Here is an 18,547-nt window from a genome sequence, read left to right on the forward strand (position 1 = left end):
GGCTGTCTGATCATTGCTTAGCTCGCAAAGGCCAGCAAGTGGGAAGGAGAAGGGCTGAGTTTCTCATCCCTGGAGCTGTCCATCAGGAGCTCTGTACAGATTCACAGGTCACAGAGGGGGCTGGACTGGGCGACATTTCAGTAAGGCCTTTTCCAGCTCTGAAGTTCATGTTCCGGCAGAGCACAGAGTGACATACACCTGTCTGGAAATCAAGCCACTTACCCGGCCTCGCTCGGTGAGAGTCGTCAACATGACGATGAGTGATAACTTCTGATCCCAGACCACTTGCCAAAACTGTGTACAGGTATGTGGCAGGGGTCCCTGAGCAGCGATGTACTTGTTCACAAGGTGAGCAGCGGGAATTTCCATCTGGCAAGAGACGGTTCAGGCATTAGGATCTGTTACTGTCACCAGGTGGGACAGGGAACCGGAGCTCACACACTTCCAGCTGGTGACTGTCAGCACACCGGAAGAACAGTTCTACCAAGTTTTGGCCAATAAGAATAATCAAAGAAAAAGCTACTTTAGAAAATGCTTCAAAGGTGTTTGACAATAACACTAGCTACTCAGGATAAAACTACATGAAATTCAATAGGTGATGATCAGAAGTGGACCTACAAGATGAAAGAGAGTTTAAATGACCTTCTCTGCCGTATCCTAAATATAATCAATATTGGGAATCTGCATTTTCAGCAACACATGCCAATCCTCATGCCCACTACTTTTCCTATGCAGGGTTTTCTATCAAAATATTTTCTTTGAAGCATAAACCACACAGGCTTATGCCACCAACTACTGTTACACTTTGCTTTCTGCATGGCTGCCAATGTTTGTGCCACTCAGTTGATCAGTTTTTCTCCCCAGCTTCATTGAGGTATAAATAACAAATAAAAAAGGTACATATTTAAGGTATGTAACATGATGGTTTGATACATGTATACACTGTGAAATGATTATCAGAGTCAAGTTCCTGTACACACCACCACCTCACATAGTTTCTGTCTGAGCTGATTAACGTTAAAATGTTAAAATAAGTGCAACTGTCATCAGTATCCCTCTCCTACCCTGCTCGGCTTTTACTTCTAAACTAAGTCTTTTTAAAAAATTTTTAATTATTGATTTGGCTGTGCTCAGTCTTAGCTGTGGCATGCAGGATCTAGTGTGGGCTTATTAGTTGGCATGTGGGATCCTGCTTTCCCAACCAGGGATTGAACCCGCGTCCCCTGTATTGGAAGCCAGACTCTCAACCACTAAACCACCAGTGAAGTCCCTAAATTGTTTTCTGTAAAAGAACACTCAGAACTGGCTGAGCTTTGGAACAGCACAGTGATTCACTCATACTTAGGTGGGGATCGTAAACGGAGGTGCCTAATTCATGGCTTGGTTGGTGCTTGGTTAATGGCTTTCTCAGCCCTGGTCTTAGCCACTCCCCACCCCTGAGGGCATGGTCTTACTGCCCCCACCACTTCAGTGCTCTAACCACAGGACACCAGAAATGCTGAAAGTGAGGGTCAATGAATCTCACAGACGCTTTGGAATGAGCAGAATCACTGATCAGACCCATTCTTGCTGGTAGTTATTGACATCATGCTATAATCTGAGAACTTGAGAAGTCCTCTGTTTATTTAGATCAGATAAACAGTTAGCTGAGGGCCAAATTTAAATGCTGCAGTGCGAGCTAACAGTATTTTTTGATATTTTTGCATGGTTGCATTTGATATGGTATATATAAGTACCTAATTAATATCCTCCATTTTGTCTCTTGGCTTGCAGAGACCAAAATATTTACGGTCTAGCCCTCTACAGAAATAGTGTGCTGAGCCCTGGTTTAGATGAAGAGGCTGAGGATCAGAGAGGCCAAGTTGCCCAAGATGCATTTTCAGAGTGAAATGAATACTTTCCCCACGACAAGTTGAAATTTTTTACCTTTGGTTTTTGGGCTATGGTGGTTTTATTTATTTTTAAGGCAGGATGTACAGGAATCAGATTGGGGGGAAAAATACAGAAAGTTACAAATGTACCAATGGCCAAACAAAACACCTAAAGGTCAGCAGTTGAGGGCAGAAGGCTGACTTTTGGTCTCATCTTCTGTTAGCTTTACGGCTTTTCAGATGATTTAATCTCTCTGAACCTTAGTGTCATTCTCTGTATAATGAGACTATCCTACCTTCCCTCAGTGGCTGCTGTGGTGCTGAGACAAGACAGTGAATAGGAAAGCAGTTCGCCGACTGCAAAGCACCACGCATGTCACTGTCACGCTTGTTACAACGATTAATGTGCTTTTTCTCATGATCCGGAATTCTAACTTACATTCACATAACTCGCATTAATGTAATCTTCGTTTCCCTGCAACAATACCCGGGTGGTGTCATCTGTGGAGGAGAAAGAAATTTACTGATTATTCGGAGTGTTATTTTTACCACCCCAAGTAAACAAGGGTTCAGTTCCCAGCCCATCTGCAGCCCTCGCCTCATTAGCATAAACACTATTCCCCAACTGTTCCGAGTTTGAAATGGCTGCAATAAAGACGGTGGTGTTTACAGACACACTGAGAGTCGTTCCAGAATACCAGACAATCTGTTTTAAAAAGGGAAACATTATCTCTGTGTGTGGGGGAGGAGGCATTCATGCCAGATACTCACAAGGCAGTACATCTTTATATCGGTTTCTGTCTAGATTTTGAGGCAGCTTTGCAAACGTGATGGCCAAACCAGGCTTCTTTCTATAGAGTTGCTGTATGACAAACAGGGAAGTGAAAAAAGAAAAAAAATTGCAAAAAACAGCTATGAAGAGTGTGAAAACCTACTCTAACAGTAAAGTTTACCATTCACAGCAGCCAAATCTTAACATTTAATAGTGGTTTTACGTATTAAGAGAAAAATCTTCCCAGTAAGAAATTCTATAATCCCATGAGAAACTGACTAATTTCTTCAATATATATGGATTTTTTTTAACATGAGACTCTTGGGGGAAAAAAGTCATACGAAGGAGCGTGAGTCACAGATAATGGATCACAGTAAGTAAAACTTCATCTTCATGACAATTATTTGACAAGAGCTAAAAGCAAGTAGAGGGAAAAAAAAAGAGTTCTGACTAAAAATTAAATAGAAATCATTTACATTAGTCTAAAAACATTTACCTCCAATTTAATGGAGTGAACCACGTTCTTTGCCAAGAACAAGAGCATTTTCATTCATCATTTCAGAAGTATACCTCCACAGTAAAAACATTTATTTCAGTACATAGTAAACTTCAATTAAATATTCCTTTAAGGAGGTATTTCCCTATACATGCAATCACTAGCAAAAATTCAGTTAAAACCCTCAATGCATGTCTAGAAGCACATATTAGACACATTTGTACTGTACCTGATGTCATGTTATCAACAGCTCTAGAAAAGGTATTAATAGTATTCTTATTTTGCAAGCAAGAGGCACAGATAAAAAGCTTGGCTCAAGATTACAAATGAGAGGCTGAACTCAGATCTGACTCTAATGCTTGAGCTTTTCTCTTTGAAAAAGAAAGATAGCGGTAAGTCATGTCTGACTCTTGCAACCCTCTGGACTGTAGCCTGCAGGTTCCTCTGTCCATGGAATTTTCCAGGAAAGAATACTGGAGTGGGTTGCCATTTCCTTCTCCAGGGGATCTTCCTGATCCAGGAATGGAACCTGAGTCTCGTCTCCTGCATTAGCAGATGGGCTCTTTACTAGCTGGGCCACCAGGGAAGCCCCAAGACACATCGATTCCTTCCAAGTTTCCTCCTGCCCTTTTGAGTTCTCTTTCCTATACAACTGTATCTGCCACTTCAAACTAGAGTGTGAAACAATGTTCACCAGTGGTTTTAGTTAACTTTGTGGGAATTCTAAAAGTTTTTTTTTCTTTCAGTGTTGGAAGTGATTTTTTGCAGAAAATTGGAAAAATTCAGACTAATATAAACAAACAAAAAAAGATCAGTAACTTCACAATCCTGAGATATCCCTTTTCATCTATTTTATCTGTTTTTCATGTATACATGTATACAAATGTATGTAATTATATGTGTAACTACACATAATACACAGATACATTACTTTTTTAAAAATGAAAAATGAGACAACATATATTAGTACTTCCTATATTATGTTAGTTTTCTGGAGAAAACTATACTAGGTGGTGCTTAGCATAAGTTTCAAGGTCAAGGAAATTTAGGTAATACTATAAGTCATCTTATATTCTATGAATCTCTAACATGGCAAGTCCTGCAGTGCATAAGCTTATTTAATTCTGATTAGAGCATTTCTCAAGCTAACTTGGCCATGGAGGATCTCATGTCTCACAAGAAGTGTTCTGGGAACTGTCACCATAATTTTGAAGGCTGTTTCTCCTACTTATTATATAATGTCTAGTTTCCTGTGTCATTTATAAATACTTGAAATATTCTCTATATACATGAGTTCAGTTAGCTCAACAATCTATAAGTTTCCAAAGTTTAACTTTTATTTTACTTCTTGATTAAACTGTTTTCAATTTTTTACTATTAAATATTCCCAGGAACAGAATTACTGAATTAAAGCATATTTTTGAGGAGATGTGCATCTGGTCCCATCACTTCATGGGAAATAGATGCGGAAACAGCGTCAAACTTTATTTTTTTGGGCTCCAAAATCACTGCGGATGCTGATTGCAGCCATGAAAGTAAAAGATGCTTACTCCTTGGAACAAAAGTTATGACCAACCTAGATAGTATATTAAAGAGCAGAGACATTACTTTGCCAACAAAGGTCCATCTAGTCAAGGCTATGGTTTTTCCAGTGGTCATGTATGGATGTGAGAGTTGGACTGTGAAGAAAGCTGATCGCCGAAGAATTGATGCTTTTGAACTGTGGTGCTGGAGAAGACTCTTGAGAGTCCCTTGGACTGCAAGGAGATCCAACCAGTCCATTCTGAAGGAGATCGATCCTGGGTGTTCATTGGAAGGACTGATGCTAAAGCTGAAACTCCAACACTTTGGCCACCTCATGCATCGAGTTGACTCACTGGAAAAGAGTCTGATGCTGGGAGGAATTGGGGGCAGGAGGAGAAGGGGACGACAGAGAATGAGATGGCTGGATGGCATCACCGACTCGATGGACATGAGTTTAAGTGAACTCTGGGAGTTGGTGATGGACAGGGAGGCCTGGCGTGCTGTGATTCATGGGGTCGCAAAGAGTCGGTCACGACTGAGCAACTGAACTGAACTGATACACACACACGCACACACACACATATGTATGTATATAGTGGAGTTGTCCTATAGGGGAATATGAGAATGGTTAGTTTGCCAAATTGCAGCCAGCATCATCAATTAAAATGTGCTTGCAATGTGAATAGAGAGGCAGAACAATGTCTTTCCCTGTATATTTTTGCATATTTTGTATTTTACAAACCAGCTTTTGTTGGCCTGTTTCTTTTTTTTCTCCAATTAGTTCTTTTACTAAACAAACAAACTGCACAGGAGACAATTAGCAGAGAGATTTTTGGTAATGATAATTATGTCTCATACATTTACCAAATGCTCAGAATTTCTGGTATTTCCCTAAGCTCAAATATTAATCATCTTTACAATTTCAGCTCCTAACAATCAAGTAGCCACTGAGCAACTTCTTAGATGTCTATGAGGTTTAATGGACTCTCCTGGCTCCTTCTAGAAATACATTTGTGATTTACTAGAAGTTTTGGTTTGATTCCGGGAGAAGGAGAATATCTGAGTCAGTCAATTTCCCTAAATGTCATTTTGATTCTAACTAACTTCATAGAAGTGAAACCTAATTGAGTGAATATAATCAGTAATGCTAACCTGGAGGCAGGAAGTTTTTCTTTTCCAAATAACAAAAATGTAAATGTAATCAACTTGAGATGGTTTAGTGGAAAAGCACAGATCTAGCAAAGGGCTTTAACTGCAACAAGTTTATGAAGTATCTCAGCAGTAAGTAATTGTTGATAAGATTATAGAGTATTAAAGCAAAATAAAAAATAAAGTACTATAGAACTATCTGTAAAACTTTAAATGTGCACACCCTGGGTACTTGACAGCAGTGCACAAAGATACATATCAAAGAAATTTATCTGCATCAAACTATTTTCTTATTAGTAGAAAACTGGAAACAGCCCGAATATTTCCTAATAGGGAAAAGTGCCAACTTAAATTATGATACGGTCATACCACAAATTATGTGCAAGTAACTGAATAAGATGGACTAAAAGGACAGATTCAAAAGGATATCCACTCATCTATTTAAGTGAAAAATGCAAGTGGCAGAATAACATAGTGATGATCCCATTTCCATACATAGCAGCATATGTACAATGTGTGTACAATGTGTGCACGTGCACTTACATACACGCGTGTATAAAACATATTTGCACGAGCAGCAGAACAAGTACGCAAGGATACACATCAAATTATTATTTGTAAATTATAACAGAAAGAAGCTAAAGGAGATTTCTGAATTGCTTGAATTATTACAATGTGAATTTTTAAAAATTCGAGTGAAATAAGAAAAAGAGCTGCAACAAAGGAAATTTATATATAAAACTAAAAAACTTTTTACAAAAAATTGGGTGAGCAAAGTTGTTTTTTTTTTTTTTTTTGCCTTTAGAAAGATTGACGACACATTTTTATGCCTGCCTTGCCAAGGCTAATACTGAATGCTCTTCCCACTGGATTGCTTCAGTCCTATTCACACAATTAGTTTCTGAAGGAGTTAGCAGCTGGTTTTCAAGTTCTTTTAATTTCCTGACTCTTCTCCAGACTTTGTAAGCTGTCTGGCAGGCTGGGTGTGAACACACTGCCCAGAGGAAGAGTGGTCCAGAGTGGACAGTGATGTGTTGGAAACACGGGTATGTCTTTCTGGAAGAATCAGGGATGGGAGAAAATGAGCTGAAGACGATTAGTCAGAACGTGAGACACAGCTCTTTCAAGAACTACTCATTGGAAAGACACAGTTTGTTTTGTTCATTCTTGGGCTAAAGGTTTGTGAAGCAGGCAAGAACTGCCAGTTGTTAAGATCCCTTCAATTCTGCCCTAGAATGAGAGCAATCAGGAGGCTGAGGAAGGCCATAGGCAGGGAGGGTTGTAAGACCACTTAGTTTTATTAAAATCTTAACTTTTATGTCCTCAAGTGCTTCGTTCTCATCATCATCAGAGCACAGTTCTATGTGTTAGTTGCTCAGTTATGTCTGACTCTCTGCAATCCCATGGACTGTAGCCCGCCAGGCTCCTCTGTCCATGGAATTCTGCAGGCAAGAATACTGTGGTGGGTTGCCATTCCCTTCTCCAGGGCTCCTCCTGACCCAGGGATCAAACCAGAGGATCCTGCATTGCAGGCACATTCTTTACCATCTGAGCCACCAGGGTCTAGTTCTGAGCAGTTGTGAAACTAAGGGTGAATTATGAGATCAGCTGAGAGGGTTTGCTATGGAACAGCTGTATTTAAAGTTTACAGTATCACTGGCTCTGGACTTCAAAGACAGAAACCTGAACCTTGGGAGCTGGAGGAGACCAGCATGGTTTGTGTGGGCTGGATAAGATATCTGTTTTCCAGTTTAAACATTTCTCCTTTGAAAAGATCATCTCAAAGCAGAGAGAAAGAGAGCATCAGGAGAAGACGCTGATATCCTCGGACTTCTGGTCCAACCAAAGATATGAAACCTGCTCACATCCCTTAGATAAAGGCCCTGGATACCCGCTTGGCTCCAACCAGCACATCCTGGCAAGGCTGGGCACAGTGGAAGCAAGTGCCCCATCAACTATACCACCAGACCAAGAGGGAATTCCCATTGGAATTCCTGAAGGCTGACAACCCGAGGAGGAGGAAGAAAAAAGGAAAAGACCAAAAAGTGAAGGGAGTTGAAGGGACAACGGGCAAGGAGAGCAAACAGTGGAAAGAGACTCTCTTTCATGCCCTTGGCCATGACCCAGGGTCCAACACAGGACGACGACTTTCAAGACAGTCATATACTGTGCTTTCTGTACCAAGCACTAAACTGTGGTCTCCATGAAAGCAGGTAACTTGTTTGTTCCATTCAAGCCCTAGGCCAGCGTGCTCAATAAAAATGTGTAGTGTGGCAGAATGATGGGATCTGCTGCTCTGAACAGAAGAGCAGGATGAGAGGTGGCTTAGAGGCAGGTAACTAGGCTAAGGGTAACCCCTTTTCATGAAAGCCTTGAGAGGTTATTCTCCACTTTGTAGACATAAGAACAATTCTCTGCTCATCAACAGCTCACCCACACTGGGGACTTTCATCTTTCCCGCACCTGACCCAGTTAGAGGGCCAGGACACTGCCTTGGGGGGACTCAGAGTCTCTCCCTACCTTCCTGTAAAGGTTTGGCGAAATGAACTGACACTGTTGCTGGCAATCTGGGGACTTTCAAGAGTGCTACTTCAGATCCCAATCCCAAATGCAGGTCCCAGTGCTGGCAGACTCAAGCATTCTTACAAGATTCTTATTCTTTCACAGGGAAATCCTTGGCAATGAGTGGGGGTGGCAACTCCTTTAAATGGGTCCCTGGCACTTGAAAGGTAAAGGGTACACATGTGTTCATTCCAAAGCCCACAGTCTGCTCCTTGTATTCCATAGATGTTACACTTGATAATGTTTGCCTTTCTTACAACAAAAATCTGGAAAATCAAAAAAGCTTTTCGGTGTGAGCTTCACTCTTGAAGGTATAGCTGCATGGGTTAAGTCTTCAGCTGTTTTTGTCCTTCCAAATCAACTTTACAATGATCATAGCAACCAGTAAGTAGTAAGTCACCTGTTTTGACAGTAATGGATGTTTCTTCTAATGGATGACGTAGGAGCAGGTTCAGGAAAAACAGTGGTCAGAAGAGACAAAAAGATGGCATCTGGTTTTGGTAAAGATGGAAGATGCTGATGTGGGAGGGGCAGGGGTCGCCAAGTCTGGCATGACCTTTGGTAGAGCTCTGTAGACACTCCTCCAACTCATCAGTCCTGGGAGGCAGGAGGATAGAGATTTCTCATTTTCTATTAATTGCATCCACAGATCTCCAAAGAGGTTGCAAGGCCACTGGGTGAGGATGGGCACGAGCGGCCTTCGTGGGCTGAGAAGTTGGTTCTCAAAGGACAGTTCGCATCATCGCTTAGCTCTTATCCAGGGTTGACTAAATTGAATGCATTCCCTCTCCCTTGCCTACATAGAAAGCTCAACTCAGGGGAAAAAGCATGAAGTGAGCCACAGGTTACTCAGGAAGGAATGGCCCTGGGGCTGAGTAAATGAGTTCCTTAGAGGAGAGCGTCCTGGAGGTGGTAATGGATTTAGGCCTTGTGAACCCCAACTCTAGGCTCCCTTACGTAGCAGAGGAATGCCGTACCTCGGCCGAACACAGTATTGAGGCAGTTTGAGGCTGGTGATCAATGCTGGCAAATGGGTCACAAGGAATGGCTCACACTGTGTGGCTCCTGAAGACAACAGCTCCCATTGGAGGCTGGGTGGAGAACTGGGTCACACCTGGTGAGTTCTGACAATGGGCTTTCAACACAGATGCTAATCCCAGCTCTATCTCTGACCGGCAGGGTGGCACTGGGAGAGTCCTGCAGCCACCAAGCCTTGTTCTCTCCACTTACGAAAGGAGTGATCTCAATAATTCTGCCCCTATCTGTCTCACAGAACTGCTGAGAGAGTCAACTGGGATAACATATGTGAGACACACTTGGTGGATTCCAAAGTGCTATAGAAACGCTAATTATTAAGTGTGATTTTACTACAGCTGGAACCAAATGCTTTCTGGAACACATTTGTAATTGTTTACTGAAAGCCACGGGAGGGACAGGGGAATTCCATTAATGAAAAATGCTTGAAAGCAAGCTGTTCTGAAAACCAGCCTGTTATCATTGCAAAAGGGATTCCATCCATAGCTGAGATCCCCCAGGGCAGGTCTTTTGTGCCGGGGAGATGGTGGCATGGGCACCTGCTAGGAACCAGGCCCTGCTTCTTGCTCTCAGACACAGCCTCCAACAGTCAAGCTGCCACCTGCAGAAGCCACTGGAAGAAGAGCAGGTGGGGAAACAGAATAGCCAAGACTCTGCAGTCAGACAGCGCTGGGTTCCACTTCTTGTATGGATGGGACGGGTTCTTTCGACTTTATTTATAAATTATAATAGTTGTTATTTTTTATTGCACTCTGACCACGTGGCAGACAACACATTAGGTATTTATCTCCTCTTAACCCTTACAACTAGTCCATGACAGTTTCAGGTGAACATTGAAGGGACTCAGACATACATATACATGTTTCCATTCTCCCCCAAACTCCCCTCCCATCCAGGCTGCCACATAACATTGAGTAGAGTTCCCTGTGCTATTCAGTATGTCCTTGTTGGTTATCCGTTTTAGACATGGCAGTGTGTACCTGTCCATTCCAAACGGCTGAGTCCCTGCACTGTTCACCTGAAACCATAACAACATTGTTAATCGGCTATTCCTCAAAAATCAACTAGCCATGAAATACCCAATTTACAGATGGGGAAGTAGAGGCCACAGAGGTTAAGGGACATGCCTGAGGTCACACAGGAAGCAAGTGGTAGAGTCAGGATTTAAAGTCTTCTCAACTCCATGTGGCTAGACAGCATTTCAGATCTTTCTTAGCTCTGATGTCATCCTATTCTAACAATTCTCATGTGGAAACAGCAATTATATAAGGGGATTCCCAGGTGGTGGTAATACGAATCTGCCTGCCCATGCAGGAACACTGGTTTGATCCCTGGGTCAGGATGATTCTCTGGAAGAGGAAATGGCAACCTACGCTAGTATTCCTGCCTGGGATATACCATGGACAGAGGAGCATGGCGGGTTACAGTCCGTGGGGTCGCAGAGTCAGACACGACTGAGCAACTGAGCACACACGCATATAACTACATTAAGGTTTTATAGCTGTTAAGAGAACAAGTGCTATGAGTTTAGCCTGCCTGGGTTCCAATCAGACTGTGCCATTTACTGTGAGAGAACCTCTCCAAGACTCTGATCCTTCACTTATACAAATTTGTATACAATTTATACAAACTGTATAAATTATACAATTTATACAATAGTGATAACGACGGCACCTACAGTGGGCTCCTGGGAGATGATGTCTATAAAGCCCTTGGCACGTGGTAAAGGCACATTCAAGGTTTCCTTTTGCCTTCCTCTGGTATTCCCCTCCTTCAGCAGTTGTGCAAGACATCTTCCCCCACCTAGAGCAGTGGTTGTGAAATTGAGTTTCACAGTCTAGGATTCCTTAGTGGGCAGTGTGGAGAGACTGCAAGTCAGGGCTCCATGGATCCCACTGGCTCCATCAGAGAGCAGCTCTGCTGTTATTTGTTCCACATTTTGGAGTGCTGAAAAAATTAATTTATTCAAAAACAGGGTTTTCCTACTTAATTTCTAGGAAATGTTTTGATTAAATGAACGAAATGTGTACATACAAGAATTTAACCCTAAACATTCTATGTTCTCCATTTCTTATTTCTTCTGTAGTCCAATTATAGGCTCTAAAGGCAGGACCTAGGTGGGACAGTGGTATGATCTGTACTCTCCCATCCTCAGGATCAGCTTGTGCATCAAAGCCTCCTGGTGATCTTATTAAGAACCAGTACCCAGGGGCCCTCCCGGTGAGGCTGATTTGAGTAGCTAGGGGCTGAGGCTGTTTAACAATCTCCTCAGGTGATATCCACACAGGCGGTCAGGGTGTCACCCTGTGAGAAATACTGCTGAAAACCACAGGGAGACAGGGGGTACTTCTTGCTAAAGCACTTTTTATCTTCCTAATGGATTTCAATGAACATTATTGCTCAAGGAAAACCTCTTAGGGGAGTCTCACATGGAAAACATGAAGGGGAGGGGATTTTCTGGAGCACTCTTGAAGACCAGGCGCCATCTTTTTCCTCACCAAGAGCCCACAGCGCCTCCTTGTGGACAGTCTGATCAAAGAGACGTGGTTCAGCCTGGGTGAAGAGCTTCTATCACCTGGAGACATCTCCCAGGACTCGAGTGCTGCTCACCCCAGGGAGCACTGTTTGCCTACCTGACCCCATGAGCTTAGTCTGTGACCATCCTGGGATACCCTCCCCTCCACACTTAATCCCATCCACCCTCTATTAATACTACATCTTGTCCTAGAGGGCCTCCTGGAAACCCCTCACCCCCAGTTCCTACAGAACACACACTCTGTGGAATGAAACCTTGGTCTTTAGTCCCTTCTGGGACTCATGATACATTCCCACCAATAAACCAAAATTAAGACTGTAAGCTTCTTGGGGCCAGAAATCCCCCTTCTCCTTCCCTGACTGTGTTTCTGATCTAGCATTTGGCACATGATAAATACCTAATACACACTCGCTGGAGGAATGAACGGATGACTCCAAAGTGCCATTCCCCTTTGACGTTTCCTTCCAATTCCCTGCCAACAGAATAAAACTGGTATGTTCTGGCTTCTAAGTGCTCCTTGTTTTAAGTGTTTTAATACATGTTTAAAGCTGAGCCGCTGTGCTGTGCACAAGAAAGCATTACAACTATTAATTGGCTAAACTTCAATATAAAATAAAAAGCTAAAAAAAATCAGACACATCAACCCCCTGCCCAAAAACCTGAGTTTTAGTGTTTAAAATGTATGTCTCAATTTTGAGGTTTTTGCAATGCAAAGAGTCTACAATTTTTTTTTTTTAAAGTCTTAAGCCTACCTAGCCCTCCTACAGGCCACTGGAAAAAAGTTTTTATCTTTGTATTAAAAGGTATTTAGTATACGTTCATCAATTCTATCTAAGTAATCTTACTATCCCTACCCTTTTATCCTGAGTTCAACTTATTTTTTGTCTATATTATCTGTCAAGGCTGTTAAGTTCAAAATTCCCTATTGATTTTTTGGGTGGGGTCAATTCACCGTTCACTTGTGGGTTTTGCTTTCTACTGTTGTTCAATACACATTGCTCTAATAATGTATTTTATCTACATTCTATTCCTTACCCCAGTATAAAATAAACCTCTCTCTCACTCAAGACTCTCTGCTTTGCATCTTTCTTGTTTGATATTCACATTACTTATGCTTTCCTAAATCAATATGCAATCATAAACATTTGACAAATTCCCTAGTTTTGCTTCTGTGACTCTTCCCTTTATATGGCTTTCTAATAAACAATTCAGTGCACACTTCGGCTTTCGAATCTGACCTGAGACTTTGCTAATTTATGAATCCAGACTGTGTATGTTGTCATTAATCATGATCAATTGTCTTTCATTGGCCTATTTTATGCTTTCTCTGATCTCTTCTGTTATCTTTCACTGCATGAACTACTCTGTCTTCTTCCACTTTTAAAAAATGTGGAAGATAAATACATTCTATTTATATTCTGTTAGTGGTCAGTAAAACTGACTTGAAGACCGAGTCTCCTCGAGTCCTACTTTATTTTGCAGAGTCTCTGCGTGTGCCGTTGTCAACAACCTCAATCCCATGAGCAGAGGTCTCTCCTGGGGAGGGAAACGGGGTCTGACTTTGATTCCCACTCGTGTCCCCGTGGTTCCGGGGACTTGAGAAGCCCAGCTCCTGCGCCCTCATGGGATGGTATCAAGTGCTCCAAAATAAAGTGTGCCTGGTGGGGTCAGGGCCCAGCTCCTCCGTCAGCCCTCTGCGCTCGCCCACGCTGCCTCTCCACCACCTTCGACTGCGAGTGTTCTGAGCTTTTGTGTTGGCAGCTAAACATGCTCAGAGTCCCACCTCCTCGGTTTCTGACACATTTCTCCATGACTACTGATCGTTACTAGAACAGGAAGGGGAGGCAGAGTTCAGGAATGGGCCATGGCCCCCAGTCGCCCCGCCCCAGCTTTCTCCTGGAGGCCCTAAGCCCCTCAGGGGTCCCTCGATGAGTCTGGCCGCCTGGTGACAAATTGGGGGACCCTGCAGCCATTGGGCAGCCCATCGAGGCTCCGGGGGGTCTCTTACCTCAAACTGGATCAGCACAGTCCCGCTTTCGAGGCCCTTCTTTAGCTGTTCCATGGACCCCTCCAGCGTGTCCCCCTCCTCCGGACACACGGGGAAGATGGCCTCTGGGAAGAGCTGGTTCAGTTCATCTTCAGATTTGATATCAGCAAACGAATGGACGGCTGCAGTGGACGAGAAAGGGTGCATTGGGGTTGCCCAGCTACACGCGGGGGATCAGTTTCCTCCCCCCAAATTACACTTGTGACACCTGAATGCAGATGGTTTAAAACATCTTATTAAATGATTAAGCACATGGTAATCATTTTCACCAAAGATACTGCTTCCCGTTGAATGATTCAATATGTGCTAATTATACAAAATGACATACTAATCTTTCTGGTTAGCCTTAAATGATGGTGTTGAGGACTCAAGAGCCTTTTGTAAGAGGAAAAGAGGAAGGGAACACATGTCATTGAAGAGCACACATCTTCTCCCTTTGCTTTCTCTGACCTGATTATTCTTCTACCCATGCTCTTCTTTCCTTCTCAGGTTCCCTTCATTAGTTCCCTTAAAACGGGCATTTTCCCAGGAAGCTGGTATGGGGTCTGGCGCTGTCCACACCCCTGCCCCGCAGAGCTTGGTCAGTTCATCTCTAACTCAAGGCTCTTGTTAGGTGGGAGGCTCTGGAGTAGACATCTCTTAGCTTCTTCTTCAGATTGTCCCTTCACGTCAGACTCGATACGGTTGAAAACCAACAGAGCGCCTCCTCCTCCCCACCACGCACACCACTTCCCCAGCCTCACGTGCCTCTTCCTGTCCACCATCACTTCAAACTTTGGGATCATCTCTGCATGCTCCCTTTCGACCCAGAAAGAGAAGTCACTCCCTTACTCTAGAACCTTCAATGACTCTCTACTGTCTTCAAGGTAAAAGAGAAGAAACAACTTTTATATTTTGCCACACAGCTGAACTGAATCCTCAGAGCTGATCAGTATTCCCACCTTATTTAGTTATTTATCCCACTTTACAGGCTCACAGGCAAAAGAGTTGTCCAAGGTGACCCAGCCTGTCAGGGTGGGACCCAGGGATTCAGTCCACACGTCTGACCCTGAAGGGCACATTCATTTCATTGATCACGGAGCTCAGATTTTTTACTGATTTTCATGGGTTCTGTCACATGTGCTACTCTCTGTCACTATTTTTCTTTCAATCAATTCTTTTTTTTAATTTAAATGCTTATTTTAAAAATGCACTTATCATGACAGTTGTAGAAAATCAGCGGCACTGCTCTTGCAACTCCACTAATCTCCAAACATCTCTGTTCCTCACCTCAAACAGGTGCCAGCCCCTTGCCATGGGTCAGTGGAGGATGCCCACCCAGGGCCTGGCCAGAGCGCTCGGATGCCGCGTCCCCTCCCCCTCCCCCAAGGTCCCACCCCTTATTGGCCAGCGGGTCACCTGGCACTTCACGTGATGGACAGGCTTGCTCTCAGTCGCTGGGTCCCTTCCTTCTCTACCATCATGGCCTTACCAGACTCACAGCAACTTACTTAACCTCTCTGTGACTGCTACCCTCGCTTGGGGAGAAGAATACCAACCTTATGAGATCATTGTAAGAATGGAAGAGGATAGTTATGCAAAGCAATGAACACCATGCAGGCGCTTCCCTGGAGCCGCACAGACGTCGGCCACTGTCACTAGTGACACCTACTACGTGCCCTGGGTGGAGCTGGGTTTGGTGGAGATGGGTGGTGGTGGGAGCTGGGTTAGGGGGCTGGAGAGATTCGGGAGGACGTCACGGAGGAGGTGGGATGAGCGCTGGCACTGGGAGTTGTAGTGGAGCACAGACGGCGGGTATGTGAGGGAGGGGGCTGTGCCGATGACTGTGAGTCCAGACGGAGACGCAGGGCCACGGCCCGAGTCACGCGCTTCATCTACCTTCAGTGTCTGAAAGCTGGGAAAGAGGATTCGAGGACTGCGCTTCCTGCTTTATAACACCACCACCACTAACAGTAGCCGTATTCAACAGAGGATGCCCTTCCGACACCCACCAAGAACTGGGCAGCATCTCTGATGCTTTCCAGTAGGAGCCTCATTTCATCTTCACAGGGATCCCGGGAGGTAGCGACTATGCCATCCTCATTTTACATTAGAGGAAACTGAAACACAGACGGGGTAAGAAATCTGCTCAAGGTCCTGGAACCCAGGAGGAGGCAGAGTTAGAACAGCCTTGAGGCAGCCAGGCTCTGGCCCCTTTCGGCTAAAGCCTCTTCAACGAAACCAAATGCACATGAATGAAACATAACCCGATCCTTTGAGAAAGCGTTGAAAATGCAAATGAAGGCAGAGGCAGGCAGCTAAGAGGGGTGCAGGAAGGGGGCTGAGATGGACCTGCGAGAAACAGGGGAGAGCAGTGTCATGTCTTGTATTAAAATTGGGGGCAGGGGGGCGGTGCTGCCTACCTGCAGAGGACTGGTCATGAGGGATGGGGCCCTGTGGGGCCAAATCTCCACATTTTTCAAGTGAGAAGTCAGCCATCAGGTTGTTTCCCATCAGGGGAAAGTTCTTGATTTTCCGATATTGGCTACGAGCACCACATCTCGAAACCAAGGAACGGGCCTGAGAAGGCCCTCTTCGCTAAGGCTCCTCTCCCTCGGGGGCTGTTACCTTTCCTCCTGATCACCAGGGCCAGCTCCCGCGTGTGCGACTCCCGGCTGGCTTTGATGAACATCACCACTTGGTCATGGGTGTGTTCTGAGATGTCCCGGCCGTTGATTAGCACGATTTGATCCCCTTCGTTCAGCTTAGGAATGCAGGTGTCTGCCTGCATGCAGGGGAAGAGCAAGTTTCTTTTGTTACCATAACATAATCCTCAAGGGGAGAACCTGACGCTTTCTGAGCCTGGACACTGGAGACCGCGGCCAAGTTCTGCTTTTCTCCCCCAGGCATTACCGCCTTTATTTTTATTACAGTCACTGCTCTGTTGACATGGTAGCTTGTGGTGGGATTTTAAAGAAGTGCTGCTCAGAACCTACATTACGAATGAAACATTTCAGAATAAAGTGAAAAAAAATACTGAGGCCATTTCTCTACGGCAGCCAAGCTTCACTTATTACTGTAATGTCAGAATGCCTCTAATGCCTCTATCTTCTGTTTTTTTAGGTGTTTTGTTAGAAAATGATTTGTCAGCTAACAGCAAGTATTTAGCTATCTTGTGATGGAGAAAGCATTTGCAAGCATAACCCCCAAGGCACAAACCGTTATGGACAAGAAACCGTGCAAGTGATCAATAGGCTTCTTAACTCACAGAGGCCATAAGCAGTGAGAAAAAGTAAACCACAAGCTTAAAGACTACTCAAGAGTAAAACCCCCAGATGGGTCCCTTTCTTAGGAGGTACAGGGACTCTTTGGTGCTCAATGCTTAAAAAAACCAAATCATCTCCTAGATGCTTAGAGGCCCAGGCAGAGGGCTGAGGATGGGGTGGGGTTGGGGGTGGGGGAAGAGGCACAGGGCCCAAGAACCCACTTAGAGCTTGTGGAACAGCAAACGCTATGCCCCAGTTGCCTTCTTTCGAGCAGGACTTCTGCACTTTAATGTGCCTCCCAATCACCTGGGGATCCGGTTAAAAATGCAGATTCTGGTCCAGATGGTCTGTGGTGGGGTATGAGAATCTGCATTTCTAGTAAGCTTCCCAAGGGATGCTGGTGCTGCAGCCTCTGGGGCCACACTGAGCAGCAAGGTGCTGGAAAATTCTTTTTCCTATCTCTATGCATGCATTGACACACTCTATGCTGCCAGTAAAAAAGAAATAGGACACAAAAATAGAAATCTGTTACATTTACGGGAAAACGGACTTGGGAAATTACAGAACACGTCTACTTACAGGCGACTCTGGGTTTATCCTTGACACCACGAGAGGCATCTTTTGATCCACTCCTCCCTGTAAACATGTAGATTAAAAACCACTTGAGTTGTTCACAGCACCAAAGACATGCAGATATCTCTGACACAAAGGGAGGGTTCAACTTTCACTTAAATATACTCTACTCCTAAGGGTTGGTACCTTTTAGAATGATAAGGTTCCAGAGGCTATGTGTCTAGTGGGTCAACCAGAAGACCACTCAGAAGCCTCCCACTGCCATCCCCCCATCCGTGGACTAAAGATGCACTTGGAAGAAGCAGGCTCCTTTCAAAAAATGCAAACATCCTCAGGAAAAAGACTCTAAAAGCCCAGCCCATAAGCACTGCTGGGAGAGGAGTTTACGGTGGAGGAGAGGAGCTGTGGAAAGGTCCCAGACTGTGAGGACTTTTGACCTCTGAGAACTGGCTGTCAGCAGGGCTGCTGGGGTATCAGAAAGGAGTGTATGATGGCAGTTGCAGGGTGGGCAGTGAAGATCACCTGCCCTCACTCTGCTCTAAGGCTGACAAACCTTTTCTGTGAAGGGCCAGATATTACTTTTTATGGCTTTGTGGGACAGAGGGCACTCTAGCACCTCTGCCATTGAAATGTCAAAGGAGACATAAGCCATTTGTAAATGAATGGGGTGTCTGTGTTCCAACAAAATTTTATTTGTAAGAACAGACGGGATTGGGCTCGTAGCTCATAGTTTGCAG

General features: G+C 44.2%; 1 protein-coding gene across 5 annotated transcripts in view; it reads right to left on the reverse strand.

Moving 5' to 3' along the window:
- The window catches only part of PTPN3 (protein tyrosine phosphatase non-receptor type 3), a 158,902-nt gene that overhangs the window by 16,314 nt on the left and 124,041 nt on the right, over positions 1–18,547 (reverse strand). For all 5 annotated transcript variants that reach the window (XM_088838259.1, XM_088838258.1, XM_088838262.1 and 2 more), the window contains 6 exons: positions 17,817–17,873; positions 16,600–16,756; positions 13,954–14,114; positions 2,643–2,733; positions 2,311–2,372; positions 223–369 (listed from right to left, as the gene is read on the reverse strand). In XM_088838259.1, the coding sequence (XP_088694385.1) occupies positions 223–369; positions 2,311–2,372; positions 2,643–2,733; positions 13,954–14,114; positions 16,600–16,756; positions 17,817–17,873 (675 nt within the window). The remainder of the gene's footprint in view (positions 1–222; positions 370–2,310; positions 2,373–2,642; positions 2,734–13,953; positions 14,115–16,599; positions 16,757–17,816; positions 17,874–18,547) is intronic.

This window comes from Moschus berezovskii, chromosome 7 (genome assembly GCF_049115385.1).
Source record: "Moschus berezovskii isolate FMDL1 chromosome 7, NW_MosBer_1.0, whole genome shotgun sequence".
In the NCBI taxonomy this organism is placed as follows: Eukaryota; Metazoa; Chordata; class Mammalia; order Artiodactyla; family Moschidae; genus Moschus; species Moschus berezovskii.